The sequence below is a fragment of the Lepidochelys olivacea genome, assembly GCF_965140295.1.
Source record: "Lepidochelys olivacea isolate rLepOli2 genome assembly, chromosome: 1".
NCBI lineage: Eukaryota > Metazoa > Chordata > Testudines > Cheloniidae > Lepidochelys > Lepidochelys olivacea.
This window is the reverse complement of record NC_140411.1, coordinates 113,177,938-113,204,196: the sequence shown is the minus strand read 5'-3', so window position 1 is coordinate 113,204,196 and position 26,259 is coordinate 113,177,938. Positions and strand designations below refer to the sequence as shown.

At 41.1% G+C, this 26,259-nt stretch overlaps 1 protein-coding gene across 5 annotated transcripts in view; it reads right to left on the bottom strand.

Annotated features, from left to right (window-relative positions):
* TFDP1 (transcription factor Dp-1) overlaps positions 1–26,259 on the bottom strand; it is a 103,882-nt gene that overhangs the window by 27,004 nt on the left and 50,619 nt on the right. For 4 of the 5 annotated variants that reach the window (XM_084638941.1, XM_084638939.1, XM_084638940.1 and 1 more), the window contains exons 4-8: positions 23,117–23,223; positions 16,960–17,081; positions 15,217–15,382; positions 14,896–15,042; positions 7,623–7,691 (exon numbers count right to left, since the gene is read on the bottom strand). In XM_084638941.1, coding sequence (XP_084495067.1) covers positions 7,623–7,691; positions 14,896–15,042; positions 15,217–15,382; positions 16,960–17,081; positions 23,117–23,223 — 611 coding nt within the window. The remainder of the gene's footprint in view (positions 1–7,622; positions 7,692–14,895; positions 15,043–15,216; positions 15,383–16,959; positions 17,082–23,116; positions 23,224–26,259) is intronic. The other variant, XM_084638943.1, reaches the window with a different exon arrangement.

Here is a 26,259-nt window from a genome sequence, read left to right as displayed (position 1 = left end):
GTTTAGTCGAAAATCCATTTTCCAAACAGCCCATACCAGCACCCAGTCACACCAGCATTTGTAGCAATACAGTCAGTTTTCTTTCTGAACCTTTAGCCTAAAGTTATGTCTACACTACAAACCAGAACCATTGCTGATCGCGCCTAACAATATTTGCAACTATAAGTACACACAAGACAGTGTCAGAATGCCCTCAGATTTCAATTTGTAAAGGTGTCACAGAATTATGCACTGAAAAATGCATAAAAGTTTGGGGAAAACTGGAAGTTTTAACCACTTTTGAGGGGCAGTTGTAGCTTCTGACAACAGAGGAGGAGTGGTGGTAAAGCTTCTTTAAGAAAAATTAGTTTGAACTCCCAATTCCTGACATACCAGACTCCATTCTAACTCCTCTTTCCTGCCACCTACAATAGTAAACAGAAGTAGTAGTTGTTCACCTTGTGAAGTAACGATGGTTCTTTGAGATGCATGTCCCTATGGCTGCTCCACTGTAGGTGTGCTTGTGCCCCGCACTGCTGATTGGAGAACTTCAGTAGCAGTGTCCATTAGGCCTGCACATGCGCTGTCTCTCCTTGTGCTGTGCCATGAGGTTAGTCAGTGCACATGGGCTAAGCCCCCTCAGTTCCTTCTCTACTGCAGAGTCATTGACAAGAACTTTGCAAAGTAGAGGGGAGGAGGGTGGGTTGCAGAGCACACATAGGAACACACATCTCAAAGAGCCCACTGTTACTGCACAAGGTGAATAACTACTTCAAGTAGTGTCCCCATGGGTGCTCCACTGTAGGTGATTCCTGAACAGTATCCCTTCTGGAGGGCTGGGACTTCAAAGTGGGGTAAGTTACAGAAGACAGCACTGTGGAGCCAAAGATGGCATTGGAGGTGTAGTCCCAGTGATCACACAATGTTCTGTGAAAATGTTGACTGATTCCCATGTCGCCACTCTACAGATCTCTGAGCTAGGGAGATTCTTGAATAAGGTGACGGATGAAGACCTTGTTGAGTGTGTATAAATATTAGCTGGAGAAGTCATAATGCAAACTTGCTAACAGTGTCTGATGCAGTTGGAGACTAGCTTGGAGAGTCTTTGGGCTGATATTGCTGAGCCCTTGGATCTTTCTGCAATGGAAAGGAAAAACCTGTGGGACTTCCTGACCATCTTTATCCTGTAAAAGGCTAGGGCTCTCCTGACATCTAGAGTGTGTAATATAGCCTCCATGTTGTCTCTGTGAGGCTTGAAATAGAAGGTTGGAATATTAATCAATTGATTCACGTGAAACAGGGAGGTTTCTTTAGGAATGAATTTCGGATGTGGCCTGAGCATAACCTTATCCCAAAAGAATACCATGCGCCATCAGAGCTGCTATTTCTCCTAGTTAAGGTAATAGCTATCAGGAAGGCCATTTTCATTGAGAGGTACATAAGCAAACAGGTGGTCATGGGTTCAAAGAGAGGCCTAGTCAGTACTTTTGGTACCAGGTTTCGGTCCCATGTAGGAGTAGGAAGTCAAAGTTGTGGGAAGAGGTTTATTATACCCGTGAGGTACCTTTCAGTAGTTGGGTGTGATAGCACAGAGTGTCCCTCTATTACTGATGGAAGGGGGGTATACCTGCTAGGTGGCCTCAGAGAGCTTAGAGATCACCCTGATTTTTTAGGGCCAGCGCACAGTTTAAGATATGTGGAAGAGTTGAGGATGTCAGGGAGATTTGTTGGGAAGTACATCAAATCCAAAACTGGACCGTTTTTGCAGGTAGGAACGTTGTGTTGAGGACTTTCTGTGTAATACTACTCTTACATCTCCTTCGAACAGAAGCTTTCTAGGTGTTTGAACCAAGGAGCCATACCTTGAGGTGAAGGACCCCCGAGTTGGGATGTAGGGTACGTCCTCTGTCCTGGGAGAGGAGGTACGGAATGACTGGGAGAGAGATCGGTAGGCATGTCATGAGCTGTGACATGTAAAGGTACCAGATTTGTCTTGGCCGAGTAGGAGTGATCAGAATGACATATGCTCATTCTCTTTATTTTCAGCAGGACCTTCGATAGCAGGTGAAAAGGAGGAGAGGCACAAAGAAGCCCCTTTTTCAGGGGAGGACAAGAGCATTGCCCGAGAAGTGCTGTCCTATCCCCATTCTGGAGCTGTAGCATGGACATTTTCTTATTCAGGTAAGTGGTGAACAAGTCTGTGGTTGGCATTCCCCCCTGCCTGAATACATCGTGAAGTATTACTAGGTCTAGCGCCCATTCGTGGTTGTGTGGGAATTTGCAACTGAGGGTATGTCTTCACTACCCGCCGGATTGGTGGGCAGCGATCAATCTAGCAGGGATCGATTTATTGTGTCTAGTCTAGACGTGATAAACCAAGTCCCGAGCACTCTCCCGTCAACTCCTGTACTCCAGCACCACGAGAGGCACAGGAAGAGCCGATGGGGGAGTGGCAGCAGTCGACTCACCACGGAGAATACACCACGGTAAGTCCATCTAAGTATGTTGACTTCAGCTATGTTATTCACGTAGCTGAAGTTGCGTAACTTAGATCGATCCCCCCACCCCAGTGTAGACAAGGGCTGAGACTGACTGAGTTGTGTGTGCCCAGGAAATAGGCTGCAGACAGTGTGATGTTGTGGGAGATACACCAGTTCCAGTCTTAACACTTCTGTACAAAGAGAGGGTGACCTGACTCCCCCTTGTTGATTTATGTAATACAGGCAGGCTATGTTGTCTGTTAGAATTCTCATGTGTGATCCTTTGATCAATGACAGGAAGTGCATGCAGGCATTCTGGACCACCCTGAGATTGAGGACACTGATGTGAAGGGACATCTCCGTGGGTGACCACTTGCCTTGCGTGGTAAGGTCATTTAGATGTGTACCCCACCCTATGAGCCATGTGTCGGTGGTGATAAGCAATAGCAGATGATGCTGCAAGAAGGAAATCCCTCTGCAAATGTTGGTTGGGTCTTTCCAGTGGACTAAGAAGTTTTTGATCCTGGAGAGTGGTGATAGGGGTTTCTCTAACCTGGCCCGGTTTGGTCTGCAAACTGAGCTGAACCACAGCTGAAGGCATCACATGTGAAGCTTGGCATGTGGTATTACCGCTGTGCTCACTGCCACATGCCCCAAAAGTTGGAGGCAGTGTCTGGCTGATATTAGCAGGCTGCTTTGTATGGTCTCTATGAGTGCAACCAGGGAGAGAAATCTATGATGATGAAGAACTGTGGCCCATAGCGAGTCAAAGTCTGCGCCTATAAATTCCAGGTGCTGTACTAGAATGCGGGTTGACTTCTGGGCGTTTATCTGTAGGCCCAATTCTATAAACAGGCATATTATAGTTTTGGTGACTCGGTGAGCCTCTAGGAGAGATGGGGCTTTGAGGAAGCAATCATCCAGATAAGGCTAAATTATGATCCCTTGGGAGTGTAAGTGCATGGCTACTACTGAGACAACTTTGGAAAATACTCTTCAGCCTGATGATAGTCCAAAGGAGAGCACTGCGTATTGGTAGTCGTCTTGTTCTAGAGTGAATCTGAGAAATTGGCTGTGAGACGGTAGGATTGAGATATGAAATTAGGTATCCTAAAAATTGAGGGCCAAAAACCAGTCTCCCTGTTCTAACACTGGAATGATCGTTGCTAAAGTGACCACCTTGAATTTTTGAGCTTCGACAAACTTGTTGAGCGGTCTGAGATCTAGTATAGGAGCTCCAGTCTCTCTTCCTCTTGGCTATTAGAAAATACAGAGAGTAGAACCCTTTGAATCATAGAATCATAGAATATCAGGGTTGGAAGGGACCCCAGAAGGTCATCTAGTCCAACCCCCTGCTCAAAGCAGGACCAATTCCCAGTTAAATCATCCCAGCCAGGGCTTTGTCAAGCCTGACCTTAAAAACCTCTAAGGAAGGAGATTCTACCACCTCCCTTTGCCTTGTAGATGTTGAGGTACTGGTTCTATGGCTTCTAACTGGAGGTAGCGATCTATCTCTTGTCGTAGTAAACTCTTGTGAGAAGGGTCCCTGAAGAGGGATGGGGAAAGGTGTTGTAGAGGGCGTAGGGAGGTAAAATGGATGGAATACCCAGTGTGAATTATCTCTATGACCGATTGGTCCAATGTTATGTTTTCCCAGGCACTGCGGAACACTGCCAATGGGTGGCTAAATAGGTATATAGCACTGGTCAGCTGTAGTGGTTGGAAGAGTGGTCTATCCATGCCTTGATCAACCTGCCAAAATTAGTGTTTGGACAAAGACGGCTGGGATGAGGAAGATTGCAGGCCAGGTGGTTTACACCTAGAAAATTTCCTTTTCTTTCTCTTTGGCTTGTAGTGGCATTGAGCCAGATATTGGGGTGTGCATGGTCTATGCTGGGATTAGTGACTGAACCTCCTTGTCGTCTCCTGGCATGTAGATGACCAGTGAAAGGATAGTGGCACTAGAGTCCTTCAGGGTGTGAAGGGAGGCATCAGTCTTTTTTGTGAAGAGCTTCATGCCCTCAAAAGGAAGGCCTTCAACAGTTGACTGTACCTCCTTCGGGAAAGCCCAACAAATGAAGCCATGACGCTCGTCGCATCACCACCACCATGAAGATGGACCTCGCCACTGTGTCGGCTGCATCGAGGACAGACTGCAGTGTTGTCTTTGCCACTAACTGGCTTTCCTGGATAATGGCCTTAAATTGGTAATGCTGTGACTCTGGCAGCTATTCAATAAAATCAGTCAGTTCTGAATAATTTATATAATCTTATTTTGTCATGAGGGCTTGGTAACTGGTGATATGGAATCGATGCGTGGCCAAGGAGTATGCTTTTCTTCCGAAAAGGTCCAGGTGCTTCCAGTCACTGTCATAGGGAGTGGACCCCATCTGGAGTTTATGGCCATTGGAGTTGACAGCGTCCACTATGATGGAGTTGGATGGATGGTGGGAGAAGAGGAATTCAGCTTCCTTAGCTGGGACATAGTATTTTTTGTCTGCCTGCTTGCAGGTAGGTGCTACTGATGCTGGGGTTTGCCAGATTGTTCTTGCCGGGTCCAAGATGGCCTTGTTAATAGGAAGGGTGATCTTTTAATAAGAGAAAGAATGGAGGGTGTCTGACTTCTTCCAGTGGTATTTGGAGAGCATCTGCAAAAGTCATCAGCCAAAGATGATGGGGAAGGTATAATACCCTCCTCCTCCCCGGATAAAACTATGGTCACTGGGGTCACTTCTTCCTCAGCACTGCCCTCATGTTCCTCCATAACGTCTTCCACAGGCTCCAGAGCTCTGGATGCTGCAGCAAAGGGAGTGTGCATCAAGGGTTCTTGGGTGAGCCTCAAAGCTCAAGAGGCATGCTGGCAATATGCTGGTCCCAATATGGCCACTGGGGTGGTGGGTACAGAGCCCAGCAATGGTGCCCGTGAATGGTCATATCAGGATGGTGTTGGTGGAGCCATCTCAGGGTATACTCTAGGATCCTTTTCATACTGGGCACCACACGGAGCCTGGAAGGAGTACTACCACTTCCTCTGGCTTGCTGTCTGAACCCTTGCTAGACAGCGGAGAAGAGTGGCATGGCAACAGGGATGATTACCGTGCTAGGCAGAGGCTCAGTGTGGAGGTCCCGATGTCGAGAAGCGGTGACTTCTGTACATCCGATATGAAGAGGTCTCTGGAATGACGGAATTCTGCTGGTACTGACCAGCATGGTGCCGGGGGGACAAGGATCTTGCCCGTACCACTCACTCAGGTGCCAGAAGAGGTGTTGTTGACAGTACTGATAGACACTCACGAACCAGGAGCACCATTTTAGTGGAGAGCTTACTCCTGTCCATCGGTGCCGATGACTCAGTGCCTGTACCCATTAGGTCCATGGGTATGTCAATGGTACCTGCTGCTGTCATTTTCTGTGAGGTGTGGGTACCATGCTGGGAAGGTGTTGGTGCCAAAGATATTGAGCGTGATTGGGATCACTTATGCCTATCTCGGGGCTCACTATGGGGGCTTCCCACCTTCTTCTCCAATGACTTGTGAGAAGGGTCAGAAGCTTGCTTCTCTTCAACCCACAGCCTTTAGAATGTAGAGGGTTGTGAGAAAGACTCACATCTGCCAGGTGACTCATGGAGCATGTCCTGAGAGGGTCTGAGAGCCGGCTCCATGAAGATAATCTTCTGTCGGAGCTCTGTGTCATTACGTGAGCATGGCATGAGTTGCTGGCAGAGACCTCACATCTGCTGGATGTGGCTTTCCTCGAGGCAGCAAATACATTGGGAATGCTTGTCTGCAACCGGGATTGCCTCCTTGCAAGCAAGGCTCTTCTTGAAGCCCGTGAACCAAGCATATCTCGTAGGGGAAAGGGTCCCCACAGTGAGGAAGTAAATGCGGGGTATTTAAAAAAAAAAAAAAGTTTGTTTTTTTTTAAACAGAAAAAAATGACGTAAGGAAAAAACCCCACAACTTTACTAACTAAGGCTATGTCTACACTACCGTGGTAAGTCGCCCTACGTTATGCAACTCCAGCTACGTTATTCACGTAGCTGGAGTCGACGTACCTTAGGTAGAGTTACCGTGGGGTCTACATCGCAGGGGGTCGATGGGAGAAAACCTCCTGTCGACTTACCTTACTCTTCTCGTCAGGGGGTAGAGTACAGGGATCAACTGGAGAGCAATCTGCAGTTGATTTGGCAGGTCTTTAATAGACCTGCTAAATCAACTGCCAGTGGATCAATCTCAGAGCATCTATCCCTGCTGCAGTGTAGACCTGCCCTTTGAGACTAGCTAACTATAAAAATGCAAATGGTTAGGATAGTTATTTCTGACTGTGAATAGCTCTGTCTCTAGCCAGGGGCAGTTGAGAAGAAACAGAGGGTTTAGCCGGCATGAGCTGACTAGCCTCATGGCATAGAATGAGGAGACATAGCAGATGTGCTGGCCTAATGGACACTACTGCTGAACTTCTCCGATCAGCAGCTTAGGGACACAAGCACACCTACAGTAGGAACACTACTGGAACCATAAGAACATTACTGGAAGAAGAACATTATCTAGATCTTTCTGCTAAAGTGATAAGCAAAGAAAGAGTTTAAATTTGGCTTTTAAATTAACATAAATTACATTTCAGAGTTACTCCATTGAGATGAAAAGTGGTGTATCTCACATCTTTTAGAATTAGTGTTTCAACATGGAACTGGTTCACATACCGAAAGTTATTTTTCCAAACATGAGGACTCAAAACTTAATTTTCTACTGTAATATATTTGGCAGACAAATTTGGTGACAGGGCTGTATTCTTAGGTCACGAATCACAGAAAATAAAATGCCAGTACTCGTTATAAATAAAATTTTCAAATATGAGAACAGCTGTAAAATAAACATACATTTCAAATCTGAGATCTGAACTGAATGTCAAAATTCAAGGAATAAAAAGGTTATATTGTCATTGTCAGTTAAAATGCACTTGAAGCTGCCACAGAATTTAACACAGAACACTGGGTTCTTGTGCTGTAGGAGAAGCTGACAACCATCTTGGCTACAGTGCTAAATTCACATGGGTGTATATTCTTCCATCTCCCGCTAGATCTTTTGTTTTTAATATGTGTAAGAAAACTGGTATACAAATACAAGTTACCTTGCCCTACAGACAAGAGTACCTTGACTGTACCTGTAGAATAAGTTCTTGTAGCTGAGACTGTTTTTGCTTTATTCTTTCAAGTCTTCTCTGTCTCTCCACCTTCAGAAAGAAAAGGGGTTTTATTTTAAACAGTATTTCATACTCAAATATATTTTATGATGAAAACATTTGACATTAAAAATGTCTAAAAATGCCATCCACTGAATTTTAATAAATTATAATTTTATACTGCTTTTTAGTGTACGGTCTCAAAAAACAAAAGTTTTTACATCAATTGGAAACTAGAGAGTGGACATTATATTAAAATCACATATAAAAAGATAGTCCCAGGCTCAAAACTTAAATTTATGGCATATACTATCTAAGCTAGTGAAAGAGAAATCTCATATGTGGTGTGCTTTGACAGTTTAATTCAGATATTTACATATTAACACAATTAAACTAAAACTATTTGCAAGATTATTTCAAGCCAAAGACCTTACTCATTACAGCAAATTGTGTGTTATGAAATCATAGGCGTCAAAACAACAAACTCCAGCAAACATATACACTATAGATAATTTCAGAAGTACCTAGCAGTCAAGAGGATTTATCTTAAGGCCCAGATTTTTAAAGGTATTCAGGAGTTGCTGCACTCAACATTCCACTGCCTTACTGATTTATACACCTAAATCTCATCTTCAAAAGGAATGTAGGCACTTACAAGACACAATTCCATTGACAGGGATGAAGGCCTAAATGAGTACGATGCTTTAGAAAATGGGGTTTGGGGTAAAATTTTCAGAAAAACCTATATCCCTGAATACTTGGCCTGTTTTGGAAACATTTATTTAAAGGGTGAAGCTACACATTTTCCGTTGATACAGGACAGTATTGTTTGTGCATTAAGCAGTGCAATTTTACAAGTTTATAAAAACCCCACATTTATTATAAAAGGTACCTGGGTAAACTCAGTTATAACTAAAATTACAACAGAACTCACATTATAATCTCTATTTCCAAATACTCAAAACTTCCTGGAAAAGCTACTCTCTTGGGCTGGTTAGGCTCAGTCTAGAGGCAATGCTGCGTTTTGTTTGGAAGTTAAAATTTTTTTTTTACCCATTTCCACATTACACACTTCCTCCAAATAAAAAGAAACAAATAATTTTTTCTTATGTAAGAATCAAATGTCTGAGAATTTGAAAGTTTGAAATTCAGATTGGGTCTTAATTTGCACAGAAAGAAGAACAGCAATAATTTGCTAATTCTGGCTGCTACAATACTAACTGCAGTACCAGTTATGATGAGTATGGCCAAGTGCCCCCTCTGAAGGCAGAGCCGGAGTCAACAGTAACACAGAAGTAAGGATGGCATGGTATGGTATTGCCAGCCTTACTTCTGTGCTGCTGCCTACAGAGCTGGGCCCTCAGTCAGCAGCTGCCACTCTCCAGCTGCCCAGATGTGAAGGCAGCAGCACAGAAGTAAGGGTGGCATGGTATACTATTGCCATCCTTACTTCTGCACTGCTGCTGGTGGTGCACTGCCTTCAGAGGTGGGTGCCCAGCTAACAGCCGCCCGACTCCAGCCCACCAGATCTGAAGGCAGCACAGAAGTAAGGGTGGCAATACTGCAACCTCCCTAAAATAACCTTGCGACCCCTCTGCAACTTCCTTTTGTGTCAGGGCCCCCAATTTGAGAAACACTGGTCTCCCCTGTGAAATCTGTACAGTATAGGGTAAGTGCACACGCAAGACCAGATTTCACCATCCGTGACACATTTTTCATGGCCGTGAATTTGGTAGGGCCCTATGTATCGGTGCTCCTCTTCAGAAGGATGCAGCTTGGATTGGAGATTTTCAGTAGCAGTGCCCGTTCAGCTTGTACATGCCCTCTACTTGGCCTCATGCCCTGCGCCGAGGTCATATAGAGCTGTGCAGGTGAACTGCACTCAGTTCCATCTAGACTGCAAGGTCTCTTAAAGGAAACCCCAAAGCAGAGCTAGAGCATTCATAGGGACACACACTATCTTGAAGAACTACAGTTACTGCACAGGATGAGTAACCTTTCCTTCTTCAAGCAGTGTTCCTATGGGTTTTCCATTTCAGGTGACCACCAAGCAGTATCCTCATGAAAAAGAGGGGGCTTTGGAGTCAAGTCCAATACTGAAATAATAGTGCAGAGCCAGACACAGCATACAAAGCTGAATTATAGATTACTACAAAGTGCTTTGAAAAGAAGTGTGTATAGAGGTTCAAGTTGCAGCTCTACAGATCTCAGTGATGGAAACATTCTTGAGAAAAACTACTAAGGTAGAGACACACCTCGCTGAATGGGCTAATACCCTAAGAAGAGGCTGAATATCATTATACTGATCACAAGAAATGATGCATCCAGATACCCACCTAGAGAGTCTTTGTCTGGAAACTGTAGATTCTTTACATCTGTCAGCAAATTGATACAAACAATTTGGGACGTTTTCTAAATAATTTAGTTCTGTCCATGTAAAAGACTAATGCGCTCTTACGCAATGCAGCATCCCCCTAGCCAGATATGGTTTGAGGAAGAAAACTGGGAAATGAATAACCTGGTTAATACAGAATTCTGCTGATAGCTTAGTTAAGAACTTTGGGTGAAGCTGTAGCAAAAATTTATCTTTGACAAATACAGCAAAGACAGGGGTTGCCTGTAGGGACCCCCTCTCTCTCCAACTCTTTGAGCAGACCTAATGGCTACCAACAAGGCCATCTTCATAGATAAATTCAGTAGTGAACAGGGAACCATTGAATCAAAGGTAGGTATCATAGGCACCTGAGCACTGAGGTCCCAAACCAGAGTAGAATGTTTAATTTGAGGGAAGAGTTTCCCCAGACTTTTGACAATTCTCACCTTAATCGGGTGAGCAAACACTGAGAAACCTTCTGCCAGAGAATGGAATAAGTCATGCTAGCTGCCAAGTGAATTCTAACAGAACTCTGAGATAACCCCGAGTTCTTCAGTTATAGAATGTAGACCAATAGCAAAGATGATGAAAGGTGAAAGATGTCGCAGAATGTGCCAATGGCTAAATATATTACACTTTTGCAGGTTGGTATTGTGCGTAGAGTCCTTCCTGCTATTTAAAATACCCTTTTCACCTGCAGAGCAGGTAGTTTCTATCCCTATGAACCATCGATGAGCTATGCTTTGAGGCAAAGAATGCAGAGGTTTGGATGAAGGACCAACCAGTATCCAGAGAGAGGAGATGGGGAATGACTGGGAGACTAATTGCCTGATGATCTGCCAGCTGCATGAGGTAAGGAAGCCATGTCTGTCTTGGCCACATTGGGACTATCAGTATAAAGTTGGCCTTCTTCTGTCTTGTTCTCTACTTTCAATATTAGAGACAATGGGAGAAAAGCAAACAATAGCCACAGTGTCCAAAGAAGGAGAAAGGCATCCCCCAGGAGTGGCGACCCAGTCCCTCTCTTGAACAGAACTGAGTGCACTTCTTGTTCATGGTAATGATGAAGAGGTCCCCCTACAGAAGACCCAAATCTAAAATAAGCAACTGAGAATCCAACGGTCTAGCTCCCATTCATAATCCTGTGCAAAATTTCTGCTTAGCGAGTCTACTATGAGGTTCTGAATGCCAGAAAGGTACACTGCAAATATGTAGATATGACTGAGTATGCACCAATTCCATAGTGTTATGGCTTAGAGTAAAGGGAATGCGATCTCACTCCCCTTTGCTGGTCAACATAAAACATGCAGGCCACATTTTCTGTCATGCTCTTGATGCACCTGACTCTGATCAATGGCATAAAATGGAGACAGGCATTTCTGACTGCTGAGTTCCAGCAAGCTAACGTGTAGGGTGATCTTGTGAGGACGAGTATATAGCAATTCAAGTATCTAGTGTTTTTGTCAGTCAAAAGAGTATAAATTTTAACAAACAGTTTAATAGTAGATCAGCAAGTTGAAACAGCAGTTACTTCCAGCAAGCTCCCCACGTCGTGAGCCCTGTCATGTCCCTCCCCTTCCCCGCTCTGTGGAGATGGGATAAAGGAGTGGGGGGCAGGAGTGGGACATGTGCAAAGTTTCAAAAAGTTCAATGAATAGAAGATTGTTGGGGGAGGAATAGATCTGGACAAGGAGAAGTCTGGAGATAAATGTGAGAAGGGAGGGACAGGCAGTAGAAACAAAAGTGAAACTGTTTGAGCAGCATATTTCAGACGTCTTGAGGCCTTTCTCAGTGTAGCCTTCATTGATTTGAGATCTACCATACCATTCTCTCACTAGAGGGGAAAACCTATAATGGCAGCAGGCCGTAAAAGAGACCCAGTTTGGGAATATTTTAATGAAGTTCCTCTACCTGTGGGTAAGACAAGCATGCGTGCAAAATGTAAACAGTGCAACAAAGAAATGCAAGGCCTGGTTGCCCAAATGAAACAACATCATCATAAGAAGTGTTTCTTCTCAGGAGGAAGCTGCGTTGAAGATGGTGAAAGGAACATGTCGGAACATGCAGGATCTTCAGCTTGGTAAACTTTTTTATTTCGTACTTTTTTCTTAAGGACTGCCTGTCTTCCTTCTGAATTATTCTTGAATTGTCACGTTTGAGCAAAAAAGAGAGTTTTAGATGCAATTGTGATAAAAAAATAAATAGCTGAAATAGGCAGATCTTCCTTTTACAATTTCACCTTTAAAGTAGTACTGCGTGTCAGTGAATGCAATGAGCAATACTAAAGGAGCAGCATGGGAATAATAATTAAATAACTGCATTGACTTATTTTGTTTAGGAGAATCCATCCTTGACATACAGGATTCTGAAGACTATCCACCTTCAAGATCACCATCATTTTCTCTAGTTTCAGAGTTATCTGCCAATGACAATGTTTCATCACATCATGTAGGTGACATAGCCACAGTATAGCAAAAAGAAAAAAAAAATCTCCATCATCCAGAAACAACCATAGATAAGTTTGTGATAAGAACCAGCAGATTACAAAAAAGAGGTAATTGATGAAAAAATTGCCCGGGTTTGTTTATGCAACAAACTCTCCTTTCCATATGGTTGGGAACCCACATTTCATTAACATGGTTCAATCATTAAGACCAGGATACAGTCTACCCAACAGCACAGATGTTGCAGGCAAATTGCTGGATAAAGCGTATGAAAGAGAAATTGAGCAGTGTGCAAAAGGTCTAGAGGATAAAATTGTTAACCTGAATCTTGATGGGTGTCCACAATGATCCCATTGTATGTGCCTCTGTGACAACAGAAGAAGGGAATGTCTTCCTTACAGAAACAATTGATACATCAGGAAATGCACAAAAGGCAGAGTATTTACAAGTAGCAGCAGTAAAAGCTATAACAAACTGTGGGGAAAAAATCCAAATGTCTAGTACACAGCTTGGTCACAGACAATGCAGCAAATGTATCCAAGATGAGAAGAAATTATTTAGAAGAGAGTCCCAAGCTAACAACATACAGTTGTTGAAACTGAAAAATACTGCCGTAACAACCACTTTTCAGCAGCTGCTCTGAAAAAAGTGGGAGGAACCAAGCTAACTCTCCCACAAGACGTGCAATGGAACTCAGTAGTGGACTGTTTTGAGCACTATATCAAGAACTAGCCTAATCCAATGACAGTTTGTGAAATCATGAAAAAAATCATGAAAAAATAGATGGCACTATCACAGCCAAAGTTTTCAACATTGGGTTGAACACATGCCGAGTCCCCTGAAGCCTATTTCTGTGGCCTTGAACACAATGCAGGGAAATAGCGGTTTTATTGCGGACGCTGTTGAAATTTGGAAGGAACTGAGGGAGATCTTAAAAAGAGAAATATGCAATGACAGAGTTAAATTACAAGCATTAAAAAAACAAATGGGACAAGCACTATGTCCAGCTCATTTTTTTGTAAATATTCTCAAGAGTTGGTACCAGGGTCAAACCTTAACTGCTGAAAAGGAAGAGTTGGCTATGACAGGCATCCAGCAATCATCCCTCCATAATGCCAACTATAATAAATGTCAGAGTTAAGGGTGAACAATTCAAGAAATATGTTTGCTGATATTTTAAAGAAAGTCACACCAGTGAACTGGTGGAAGTCACTTAAGCACTTGGATTCAGAGACTGTTGAAGTGATAATCTCCCTTTTAACAGCAGTAGCTTCCTCTGCCAGTGTCGAAAGAATATTTTCTTCCTTTGGACTAATTCATTCCAAATTGAGAAATTGTGTGGGACCTGAAAAAGCAGGAAAGCTTGTTTTTCTTTTCCAGATTATGAACAGGAAAACAAAGGTGAAGACTGACTTATAAAACAATTTAAATGTCTGTCTGGTGTTCTCCTCCTCCTAATACAGCACGGCAAGAAAATCCTCCAAATATTAATGATTAACCTGTTGAATTGGAGATAATTCACCTCCCAATGACTTCATAAATATCTCCCTTCAATTACCTTTGGTAAATGAAATAACCAAAACAATCATTCATTTTCTGATATAGCTGTAAAACTAAGCTGAAAAGTTTTCTAACTAGATCACTTTAAAAAGGTCTGTTGTGTACCTTCTAAAAATGAAACCTACATCTATTGTGGAGTTGTGAAGAATATGTATTAAGGTTATAGCAACCAACAAGAATACACTTTTATGTAGAAATCCATGATTAAATAGAGTCTTCCTGACTAGTGATTTAAATCAAATCCACCCTGATTGATAGCCTACTGGGTGGCTGCCGCACAGGGAATTTAGGGGAGCTGATGGGGGGCTGCCGGACCATCCTGGTTACAAGCCCCCACCAGCTAGCGCCAATGGGCTGCTCTTTCTGCAAGCAGCAGACAAAACAGGCGGCCGCCAAACAATGTTATAAGGGAGAATTGCGCAACTTTAAATGAGCATGTTCTCTAATTGATCAGCAACGTGACAACAAAACAACGTTAACCGGGATGACGTCAAGTGAGGAGTTACTGTACCTTAATAGAACCCCTTCCCTTTGTGCTGAACAGGCACTGGTTCTATAGCTCCTATGGTCAGAAGGGAGTCACAATCTTGTCTTAGCAGGTGCTTGTGAGGACAGTCTCAGAAGAGAGATGGGAAGAGGGGATAGGGTAGAGGGAGGAAGGTAAAGTGGATAAAACATTCTGATATTGCGATCTCCAAGCCACACTTGTCCACAGTGATTTGCTCTCACGCCTGCTGGAATTGGAAAGGCAGTCCCCAAAGGGACTCAAATACCCAATAGCTCAGAAGACCATATTCAGGTAGGATTAGATCACATTAAAAATCTTTAAGATTTAGCTAAACAAAAATATCAACTACTGAATTTCCCACATGTATACCTCTAAATTCTGACATTCCTGAGCCGAGTTAGTAGGTAAACCAATCCATTTGATCTCCTTCTTCTCCTTAGAGATAATGTTCATAGCCATAAGGACATTTAAGGCATCGTAGACACGTCGTCTAATATTCTTCTGGTCATAAGCCTGCTGTAGACACAATGAATTAATTAAAAACATACTAGTGACAAAAACGTTTGAAAATGTATTACAGTAGATGGGTAAACTCAGGTAGTGTCTCAACTGTTTCATTTAGCATTAGGAAAAACAAAAAAGTCACATTTTCCCCCACTCAAGTGGCATGTAACCCAGCAACATACTTACTGATTCATTTGGTGAAATGTGATTATCAGTGGTACTGAACTCTGCAACCAACTCATCTGCCACCTCATTATATGAGGTGGTTCCTTTTCTCTGTACCTTCTCACAAACCTTCATAGAGAAGTGTCGCAAACCCTTGCCATTCTTCTCTCCCTTTTTGTTGCGCTTCCTAGAAAATATGTTTTAAAGTAACCGATCAATATTCCAAAGTTTTCTGGTTTGCCAGTTAAACACGTATTGTTCTGAAATATAACCCTTTAAAATTTTAATCAGCAGAGGGCATTGTACTCCTAGAACAGGACAATAAAAGTTACTCGCCTGAGTAGGCGGGGGGAGGGATAGCTCCGTGGTTTGAGCACTGGCCTGCTAAACCCAGGGTTGTGAGTTCAATCCTTGAGGGGGCCATTTACGGATCGGGGCAAAAATCGGGGATTGGTCCTGCTTTGAGCAGGGAGTTGGACTAGATGACCTCCAGAGGTCCCTTCCAACCCTGATATTCTATGATTCTATGAATCATGGATCTGATTAAATTTACAACTAATTCTTGGTTTTATCTTGAATATGAAACACGTCAAGCTAAATTCATCCCTGCTGTAACTCTGCTAGTTTCAATACCAGAGATGAATTTGGATGATTACTTTTAGAAGATGTCAAATTAGTGGTAAAGAAGTTTCTTCTGAAAAGGAGGAGAGTAGTGTAATTGGAATGTGTTTTCATATGAACATCTGCAAGTTGAGGGGAAAAAAGAAAGGGCTAAAACTAGAAACCCTCTGAACTAGAGGAGCTAAAATTTATTTTTCTAGAGCATATATAATCTGACATTCAGGACAGTTAAAATAGTCAAGTATGTTATACTGAAAATCTGATATTGTATTCAACATTACAGAATAACCAAAATATGGATTTGAATGGTCATGGAATACAACTTTACTATGAATATTTCAAACCTAGGGTAGATGCGTCCTACAGCACTTTCAGCATTATTGCATAAGCATTTAGAAGAATATGATAGTTAAGTTCTCAGCATAAATTTCAAATGAAAAATTGTCTGGGTAACTAAAAAATATTTTGTTACAATAAAATGTAAATATGAAAGTCAGCAAATGGAACAGCTTTCAATTTCTGCATATATGGGTGCTTAAATACTTTAGGAACAACACAACTCCATAATTCCCTAATATAAATATTTCTTAGGGCCCCCCCAAAAAGACACACCCCAATAAATGTTAACTTTAAAGCAACTACATTCATCAGTGGGTCCTTCAAAACAATCGTGTGCGTAATAAACCCCCAAAGCACGTTTATGTGAAATCCAGAAGTGAAGCTTTCTTCAAGTTGAGCTACGATCTTATGCTTCTCATTTAAAATGGTCTACAGAATTATGCTTGTTTGGTTTGAAACAATATATTGCATTTATATTTTATCTGACAGTACAAGAGGATGAAAAATCTCAGTTGATTTCACTTGTTCTTTTAAGAGCCACTATCTTAGTGTAAACATGACATCAGAACACTATGTGTCCATTTGTTTCCTCAGAAATCTGACTTTTGCTACACTGAAGTGAAAAGGTATTCTTATTTCTCTCTCTACTCTAGGTAGTAAACAAAAACTTAGAGATCTCTTAAATTAAATCCCTCCTTCATATCAGTGTACCTACAGAGCACATTAATCCAAAAAAGAGAACTTTAGGACAAAATTTCCAAACAATTCTATGAATCCCTTGTAACTTAACAGAATTTTGCTCACCCAGCAGACCAAGGCGAAGAGTCTGCAGTCTGGTTCTGTGATACAAAGTGTGAATTGGGTGTATGTGGACTTCCTACCAGGATAGTATTTGGCGCTGAAGGTCTCTGAGGTGTACCAATAACCTACAGTTAAAACAAAATAATTTGGAATACAGTCAGAAGACTCCCACATTATTCAGATGCATTTCCCCCACTTTTCTGGAGCCATTTCTTTATTTCCACCTATCTCCATGAGATAAATAAAGTACCATCATCCTACCAAAGAAAACCCTTGCAGTTGTACATGGGTTTTGTACATATTGGCTTAGACTACTGTATGTTCAGGTGACAAGTTTTTATTTTTCCTTCCTTTGATCAACCTCATCTGCTTTCTTGATTTGTGATCAAAATTTGGCACAAATCTGACAAAAGTCAAAGCAAGCCTCAACAACTTAACACTAGTAAGTCAGAAAAAAATTAAAGAGAAAAGGATAAACTAAGCTTATAATAGAAAGCAAACAAAAAGGAACTCTAAAGCCAGTAACTCCTCTGGTAAGTAGGCATAAAATGTAGTGCCTACTGCAAAGAACAACCCCATCATTTCTTCTGATTCTCTCTCCTTCCTGCTACTGCATCAAACACAAAACCAACACAGACAGCTTTGGACTTGGGTAAAAGTCACTCTTCCAGTCCGCTTCAGATTACTCAGGTTTACCATGAACAGAGCCAGTTTTCGCAGTACATATGGAACACTGTTTTCTCTACATTTGTAGAACTGGATGATGCAGTAACCCTCATCTCTGCTGTAGGATGGTGCTTCACATCTAATCCTGCATAACAATATAACTTTCGAAAGCATATAATTATGAAGAAAAGCCTCTAAAACGAACTGATACAGCATAGCCTTCCTGATTTTGCAGAAAAATCTGCCTATTCATCTAAATTGCATCTACCTCCCCAACAAAGGCATTAAATTGAACCTGAAAGCTAAAACCTCAAAACACCCCCCATATTTTCCTGAGTGTCAAATGCCTCCGTATCCTTCTACCCAGCTGCCTCAAGCATCTTCCCCAGTCCAATTTCAATAGAGTTACCCTGATGTGATGTTTTGGCAGTACAAGTGTTAATAACTAAGATCACAGAGCTTGAAAGATTTTCCACATCACCCACTGGACAGGACTAAACCTGCTAACCAGATGTCCATATGAACAATTATCAGGGAGCCCACTAGCAAAAGCCCTGGTGAGAAACCAAGCCCATTTTCTCTGCAGCCCCTACAGGCTTAGAAGGGGGAAACTCTTGGGATTCCTACCAGGGTATTGTCTCTATACCTTATGCAGGGACTCCCTCTCTCATATCAGTTGTGCTCCCTTTCAACTGCTGGAAAGCACTGAATTCTCTTCTCCCACCCCCCCCATTACCTTCCCCACATAATCCAGAAGTTTCTAACTAATGTGGAAGGTCACCTTTTCGTCACGCCCCTGGAACCCCTACCCACAATGCTGCTAGTTGTTGCTGACAGAAGAAGAGGCATAAAAGGGTTGCATGTCAGCTAATAAAATTTTCCTCCTCAAAGAGCCCCAGCACTTCTGCTGCACTTCGTAGCTTCCTCAGGCAATGTCGGCAGCAGCAGCAGGGATAATGGAGGAGTCTGAAAGTTCAAAATCTTTATCTGCACTGGGAAAGTGAGTTGTGTTTAATCCCCTCCGCACTAAACTGCCCAGTTTTCACACTCTTGGGTCTTGCAACATTCCCGTTTCCTCAGTTCTCCAGGCACCATAGATTCTTCCTCCCTAGCTAGTACCTGATATGCTAGTGTAAAAGACAGCCTTTCAAAGAAGGTGTAGGCCTTCTTTGAAAATCGAAGCAAGGCACAAGCCCTTTAATTTTATGATTATTGTTACATATAAGCATTTTCTGACTTGTTCTAGATCAGAGATTCATTTTAAGTACTATTAAATATTCACAAGGTCTGTAGCACTCCTCTTATGTGCCACAGTACTCTTTCACTGAGCAAAATCATCCTGTTAAGACTCCATATTACGTCTGTTAGATCACTCCACCTGAATGACTATAATCTAAGTGTAAATACATTTTTTTAAATACAGCCATCTTTGATGCCTGTTTGGCCACTTGTATTTATTTCAGAGAAAATATTTCATGTGTTACAGAGAAGAAAATGGGGGTCAAAACCAAAAATATATATATATTTTTTCAGATTCAGAGCTATTTAGAGTTATTTTCAGGGTAGATAAAAATCAACAACTTAAAATAAAAAAAATCAGATTTTTTTGATAAAATGCTTTTTGAGGAAAAACCTATCTAAAGATAGTTATAATTAAGATACATTAGCTCAAAATATCTCATCATGGAATAGGGATTATATATTCTAATTCTATAGTATGAGCCAATATATTCATGTAATATATGAGGAAAGTTTTGTAAATGAGTTCCAATAGTTCATGAACTAGGGATCCAATTTATGGGGTTCCAGGGGCTTCTGTATAGATTATTTAGGTTAACATTTCTATCTACCCAAAGGGACTCAATGCTCAGTCTAGAAGATACCATCAAGGATGCTTAGTTTTGCAGTTCTCAAACTGCGGATTTGTGTCTCCAGAGATAACCTCGTTGTTAACAGCAAAAATGTTTTAAAATAAATGAATAAATAAATATATAGAGGTGAGAAATAACAGACCTCAACCCTATTGTTCCTCTGCAAATTTGTGTACAGAGTCAATCCCTTACCTCTCTCCAAAAGTGCAAAGTTTCAAAAAGTTCAATGAATAGAAGATTGTTGGGGGAGGAATAGATCTGGACAAGGAGAAGAAGTCTGGCGATAAATGTGAGAAGGGAGGGACAGGCAGTAGAAACAAAAGTGAAACTGTTTGAGCAGCATATTCCAGAAATCTTGAAGCCTCTCTCAGTGTAGCCTTCATTGATTTGAGATCTACCATACCATTCTCTCACTAGAAGGGAAAACCTATAACGGCAGCAGGCCGTAAAAGAGACCCAGTTTGGGAATATTTTAATGAAGTTCCTCTACCTGTGGGTAAGACAGGCATGCATGCAAAATGCAAACAGTGCAACAAATGCAAGGCCTGGTTGCCCAATGAAACAACATCATGAGAAGTGTTCCTTCTCAGGAGGAAGCTGCGTTGAAGATGGTGAAAGGAACATGTCTGAACATGCAGGATCTTCAGCTTGATAAACTTTTTTATTTCGTACTTTTTTCTTAAGGACTGCCGGTCTTCCTTCTGAATTATTCTTGAATTGTCACGTTTGAGCAAAAAAAAATAGAGGCAGGGCCTGGTTGACCAAATGAAACAACATCCTGAGAAGCTGTGCTGAAGATGATGAAAGGAGTTGGCTATGACATGGACATCCAGCAATCATCCCTCCATAATGCCAACTATAATAAACTTCAAAGTTAAGGGTGAACAATTCAAAAAATATGTTTGCTGATGACGTTTTAAAGAAAGTCACACCAGTGAACTGGTGGAAGTCACTTAAGAGGATTCAGAGACTGTTGAAGTGATAATCTCCCTTTTAACAGCAGCAGTTTCTTCTGCCAGTGTAGAAAAAATATTTTCCTCCTTTGGACTAATTCATTCCAAATTGAGAAATCGTGTGGGACCTGAAAAAGCAGGAAAGCTAGTTTTTCTTTTCCAGATTATGTACAAACAGGAATGCGAAGGTGAAGACAACTGAGTTAACTGAAGAAGCCAATATTTTAAGTTTTTCATATTGACCTGGCTGACATAGTCAATTTGTTGGGTTGTTTTTTTTTTTTTTAAATATTTTATTTAAACTATTTCAGGTAAAAACAAATTTTAACAAAAAACAAACCCAATTTTAAAAAACCTGAATGTTTAACTAAATTCAAAAATTCATATGCTTGTTTTGTTGCAATATTGTATGTTTGCTGTTGAAAAAAAATCCAGAATACATAATATTGTTGTTTTAGATAAATAAAACAATTTAAATGTCTGTCTCGTGTTCTCCTCCCCCTAATACAGCATGGCAAGCAAATCCTCCAATTATTAATGATTAAACCTGTTGAATTGGAGATATTTATGAAGTCACTGGGAAGTGAACTATCTGCTTCAATTACCTTTGGTAAATGAAATAACCAAAACAATCAATCATTCATTTCTGATATAGCTGTAAAACTAATCTGAAAAGTTTTCTAAATAAATCACTTAAAAAAATGTCTAGTGTGTACTTTCTAAAAATGAAACCTACATCTATCTCCGAGTTGTGAAGAATCTGTATTAAGGTTATAACAACCAACAAGAATGCACTTTTATGTAGAAATCCATGATTAAATAGAGTCTTCCTAACTAGTGATTTAAATCAAATCCACACTGTGACGTTATGATTATGCTTTGATAACAAAAACAAAATGGAGTCCAGTGGCCCCTTAAAGACTAACAGATTTATTTGAGCATAAGCTTTCGTGGGTAAAAAACCACTTTTCCAGATGTTTTTTACCCACGAAAGCTTATGCCCAAATAAATCTGTTAGTCTTTAAGGTGCCACTGGACTCCTTGTTGTTTTTGTGGATACAGACTAACCTGACTATCCCCTGCTTTGATACCAATACTTCTAAAAGTAGTTTCATCACTGGGTTACTGAATTAAGCTTAATAAAGCTAATGTAAGTGCTGCAGAATTTTTAAATTTCCTTGTCTGAAAACCTAAAGGATAAAATGCCCCATACAAAGGACCAATTTTACTCAGTCATTACCACATACGACTTACACTGTGACATCAAATCAATAGCTGATTTAATTCATAACAGGAACTGCAATGCAATAAAATAGTCTGCAGTCATACAAACATTTCATTAGGTCGTAGTCCACAGTCTCAGTGGAGACTCTTGAGAACTGTCTGCAGTTGAACAGTCTTAGGATCCGTGTACACAAAGACTTGGTACCTATATAACTATTTCAGTTTAAAAAAAAATCAATCATACCCGTGACTGAAATAGTTATACAAATGCAACTTCTGTGAATTACCACATCCCTACTGTGGATGCATTCAAATCAGTTTAGCTTATTGGTATAACTGTACAGTCTAAACTGGGGAGTGAGGCGATTGTTGAACTGTCTTAGCTACAGAAGTATAAAGTGCAGTGTGTGCGTGCAAAACTCTGTAGCTTCTTGAATTCTCTCAGCAATAACACCACCTCTTGCTCAGTTCCCCTCCCCACCAATTCTCTTAGTGCTGTGTTTGTATACTGAAAATCAATCCACGTTAAACCACGCGCACATGCACATACAAATTCAAATGTGTTTATACTATGGCACCTATTTTTTCTTTTATAAAATGAAATGCTTATGAAAGGTGCTATGCTGAAGTCCTGTTTTTCCCAAGAGAACAGTACAGTAAAGGCAGCAGTTGTGCCCTCAGTGTCTTGCAAATGTAACAACCTGAACCACTTTTACAGATGAGAATATAATTCAGTTTCTATGCAAACTAAAATCCTTGGCAAAAAAGTTACTCCGCAGAGACGCTAACTATAACACCTCTCCCTACGTAACAGAATAAATATATCAGTTCATGTCACATGGCTCACCAAATGCTATTGCAGTAATATGGATTGCACTTGGAACGTGCATTGTCGAGACAATCATTTTATCTGATCACCGGCTCCTTAAGTTATCCAGTCTATACACATTTTGCTTTTTTTAAAATTACAATACGCTTTTCAGCAGAAATGTCTGAAATAACTATTTTTTAAAATACGGACAAAAAAATCTATAAAATCCCACTGATTTTCCAATTTTGATCTCAATAACATATTTGCAAATGGGCTTTTGGATAAAGTTTCAGGTTGGTGTGTTTTGAAAGTGTCATGGATTTATCACAGAAAGATTGACAGACAATAGAGGAATCTGAATATTCAGTAGTCTGAAGTATTGAGGGTTGATGTACTTTTTTGTCAATAACTTTCATGATTAGCCCAACACGTGCTCCCTCTCCCCACAAAAACAACTAATGTTCCGAGTACAATTTAAAGTCACACTAAGAAGCCTTTACTATACAGAAAAGTGAGACGGTATGTTCTACATAGAACTAGTAACAACTGATGCTTTATATGATGCATTTACACTGAACCACACAGTTAGATTCATATGTACAACCAAAGGCAAAAAAAATTTAAACTCTCCTTACCACTTGCTGTGCAATGTTGACATTAGACTGTCCAAACGTTTTTGGCAGGAGCTGTTTTCCAAGTGTATTTACTGTAGAAGGATGAACAGCCACTAATGAAACAACCCCTAAAACAAATATAAATACAAATTTTCAGGTCAGCTTTGTTTCTTTCAGTAAATCTAAATTATATTAATATCAAAGCACATAAAATTCAGTGAAAACTAGTTTTCAATAGGCATCTACACAAGCATCAAAAACAAAATTTCTGAAGATGTGCATAAAAGCACCCTACGAATGGAAATATATACTAGTATAATATATTTTTCCTTCCTTCAAACAAACACAAAATTAAGATTCCCAGTATGCCCTCCCAATCTTTCTCTGCTGTGGACAATTGATGCTCTGTGATCCATTAAATCTTCCAAGCTTTTAAAAAAGAAATACCCCAAAACCCACTCTCTCCTAGCCTCACAATGTAGTACCAACAGGTGGAGTTGTTCATAGAACTGTCTCACCTCTGCTCAGAGAAGCAAAACGTTCTACTAAGACTCTCTCCAGGCAGTGTGTCTCCCATTTTTCTCTGTCCTTGATAGGTCCCTTTCTCCCCCTCCCCAGCAGTGAGGGAATTTTTGAGAAGAGGAGCCCGAACCCACCGACTACCACAACATCCAGTCCACTGCCTACTGCAGCACCCCAGGACCTGCAGGAAATTGGTATTTGAAGAGAGAAAGCTGAGCAGTGTAGCAGGCCCAGCTAAAATTAAAGGGGCTCCTTCCTGCTCAGCTGTGCAATTTTGTAGGGCCTCCCCCCACTCAACAGCAAGGTAGTAGCCAAGCCATTAGCTATTTAGGGCAGAAATTCAGCAGCAGAAACTGGCTTTGCATAATCTCCAAGCCATATATTCCTAACTATTCTGTGCTTCAGGACAAGGTGAAACATTGGAGTCAATTGTTGCTGCAACAGCAACAACACGGTAGGCAATCCTTCAAGCGCTTAAGGCTGTAATTTAGTTGATACCTGGCATTTTGGAAGCAACAAGCCAGAGGTCCTTGGCTCCCCCCCCGCCCCCCCAGCTGACTGAGGTGAAATATGGTGTCCTTGTCTTCCAGAGTTTAAGTCAGAAAGACAAGAAAAATCTATTGGGCAGGACGCTCTCCTCATCCCAACCCTTTCAGGCCATGTATGTGTTACGGGGACTATATACATATAGTGGCAAAACTACAGTGCTGTAGCTATGCTGGAATAACCTGTTACATAAATGCAGCCTCCAGCGAAAGAAGGGGTTTTTCTGTCACTGTACGAACCAGGGATTTGGAGCAATCAAATTCTTGAATTGCTCCGCTCTGGCACCAATAAATGACTGCTTCAGCTCCGCTCTGACTCCGCTCCGTGCTCCTACTCAAATTAATTTTTAACTATATAAAAAAGTGCATACTGTAATTTTGAAAAAACATTTTTATTCAGACTTTTAAAACAATTTAAATATCAACAATGATACAAACTAGAAACCTTCGTAATTCAGTCTGTAAAAAATTATTGCAGCAATCAAGTCATCTTTCACAGCCTGCCGCAAATCATTTAAAATTAACTTTAAAGCCGAAAACAGTCGCTTTACACTAGCTTGAGTTGTTGGCATGCTCGAAGCAATTCTACAGGCAGCTTGAATGTGGTGTGGGTAGCTGTGAATGGCCTCAAAAACAGACGACTTTTAGCCTACCAATAGGCTCCATCGCCTCACAATCTTCCCATCCGATGAAGTGAGCTGTAGCTCACGAAAGCTTATGCTCAAATAAATTTGTTAGTCTCTAAGGTGCCACAAGTACTCCTTTTCTTTTTGCGAATACAGACTAATACAGCTGCTACTCTGAAACCAATCTTCCCAAAAGTTTCTCTCGAATAATGCTTCAATACAATTATGAATCACAGAAACTTGCCGGCGTCTTTCTTGTTGATCCAATTCCTTTTCGAAGGAGTCATCTTCTGAAGAATTGATGCTTGAATTACCTCCATTTCCCTGTGATGGTTGAAGACGTCTCAGGGATGGACACTCAAACAAGTTCAGAATGGAGACGGAAGTTTGAGAACAGCCTGCTATTTCTGAAGGATGAGAACTTTCTGAAACCATAAATTCAATTGTTGATGACTCTTTGTTGTGTTTCGTTTTCTTCAACCTCTTCCGCCGAGTTCAAATGTAGCAATAGATTTTGTTTTTCGAGTCATCGAGCAATATCAAGAAGCCCTTCCTTTGCCTTTCATATTTCCCTTGAGGTAAGAAGAATCCGATACCGTGGGTCAACAAACTCCAGCAAGGAAATGAATATTGTCAAAAAGCTTCTCTTCGCATTTCTGCATGGAGGATAGAATTCCTTCTGCAATTTGTCCACCATTTTCTTGCAAGAATTTTGACAGTTCTGTCCACATCCCTGTTCTCAGAGGTAGAAATGGTTTCATTGCCCTCACTGAAATTTTTGACAGCACACGTCATGTTTGCTGCATTGTCAATGCAGATGCTCAGCACTTGCATTTCACTGATCCCAAATTTTTCTAAAATAGCTTTTACTTGACTTTTCACATACGAAGACTTATGATGCCCTCCAGTGTCGATTATGTCCAAGGTTTTTACCACAGTTTTATCTTTTCCTTCTTCGTAGCACTGAGCATTGATTACAAGGAAATTTCTGTTGCCACATCCATTTTCAGGTAAAACAATTTTTGTTCCAAAGCTTTCTTGACCTCTTCACAAAGGCTCAGCTGTGCCGACAACTAAATGATGAACTGCATTGTGCCCCGTCAAAACGCCAAGCTGCCGACCAATTTCATCTGCAATTTTTTGGAATCCTTTGTTCTTTAGCCTGAAGGTAGTGAGCGGTGTTGAACTCAAGCAAACCATTTCCATCAGCCCTTCACGGAAAGTATTGGCATCCCTGATGACTGTAACCTTTGAGGACTTCAAATATGAGTCAAGTTTTTTTGCTCAATTTTGAGTTTCTTTTCAGATGAAGCTCCGCAAAAAAATCTTTTCTCCAGGAGTTTTCAAAAAGCTAGATGAACGTCGTTTAGCTGCATCAGCTTTCTGTTTTGCCTCATCTTCCTGGTCCCTTTTTTGTAACCAGAGCTGCATAGTTTTCAGGATGGCGGTATGTAAAATGTAACCAAAGGTT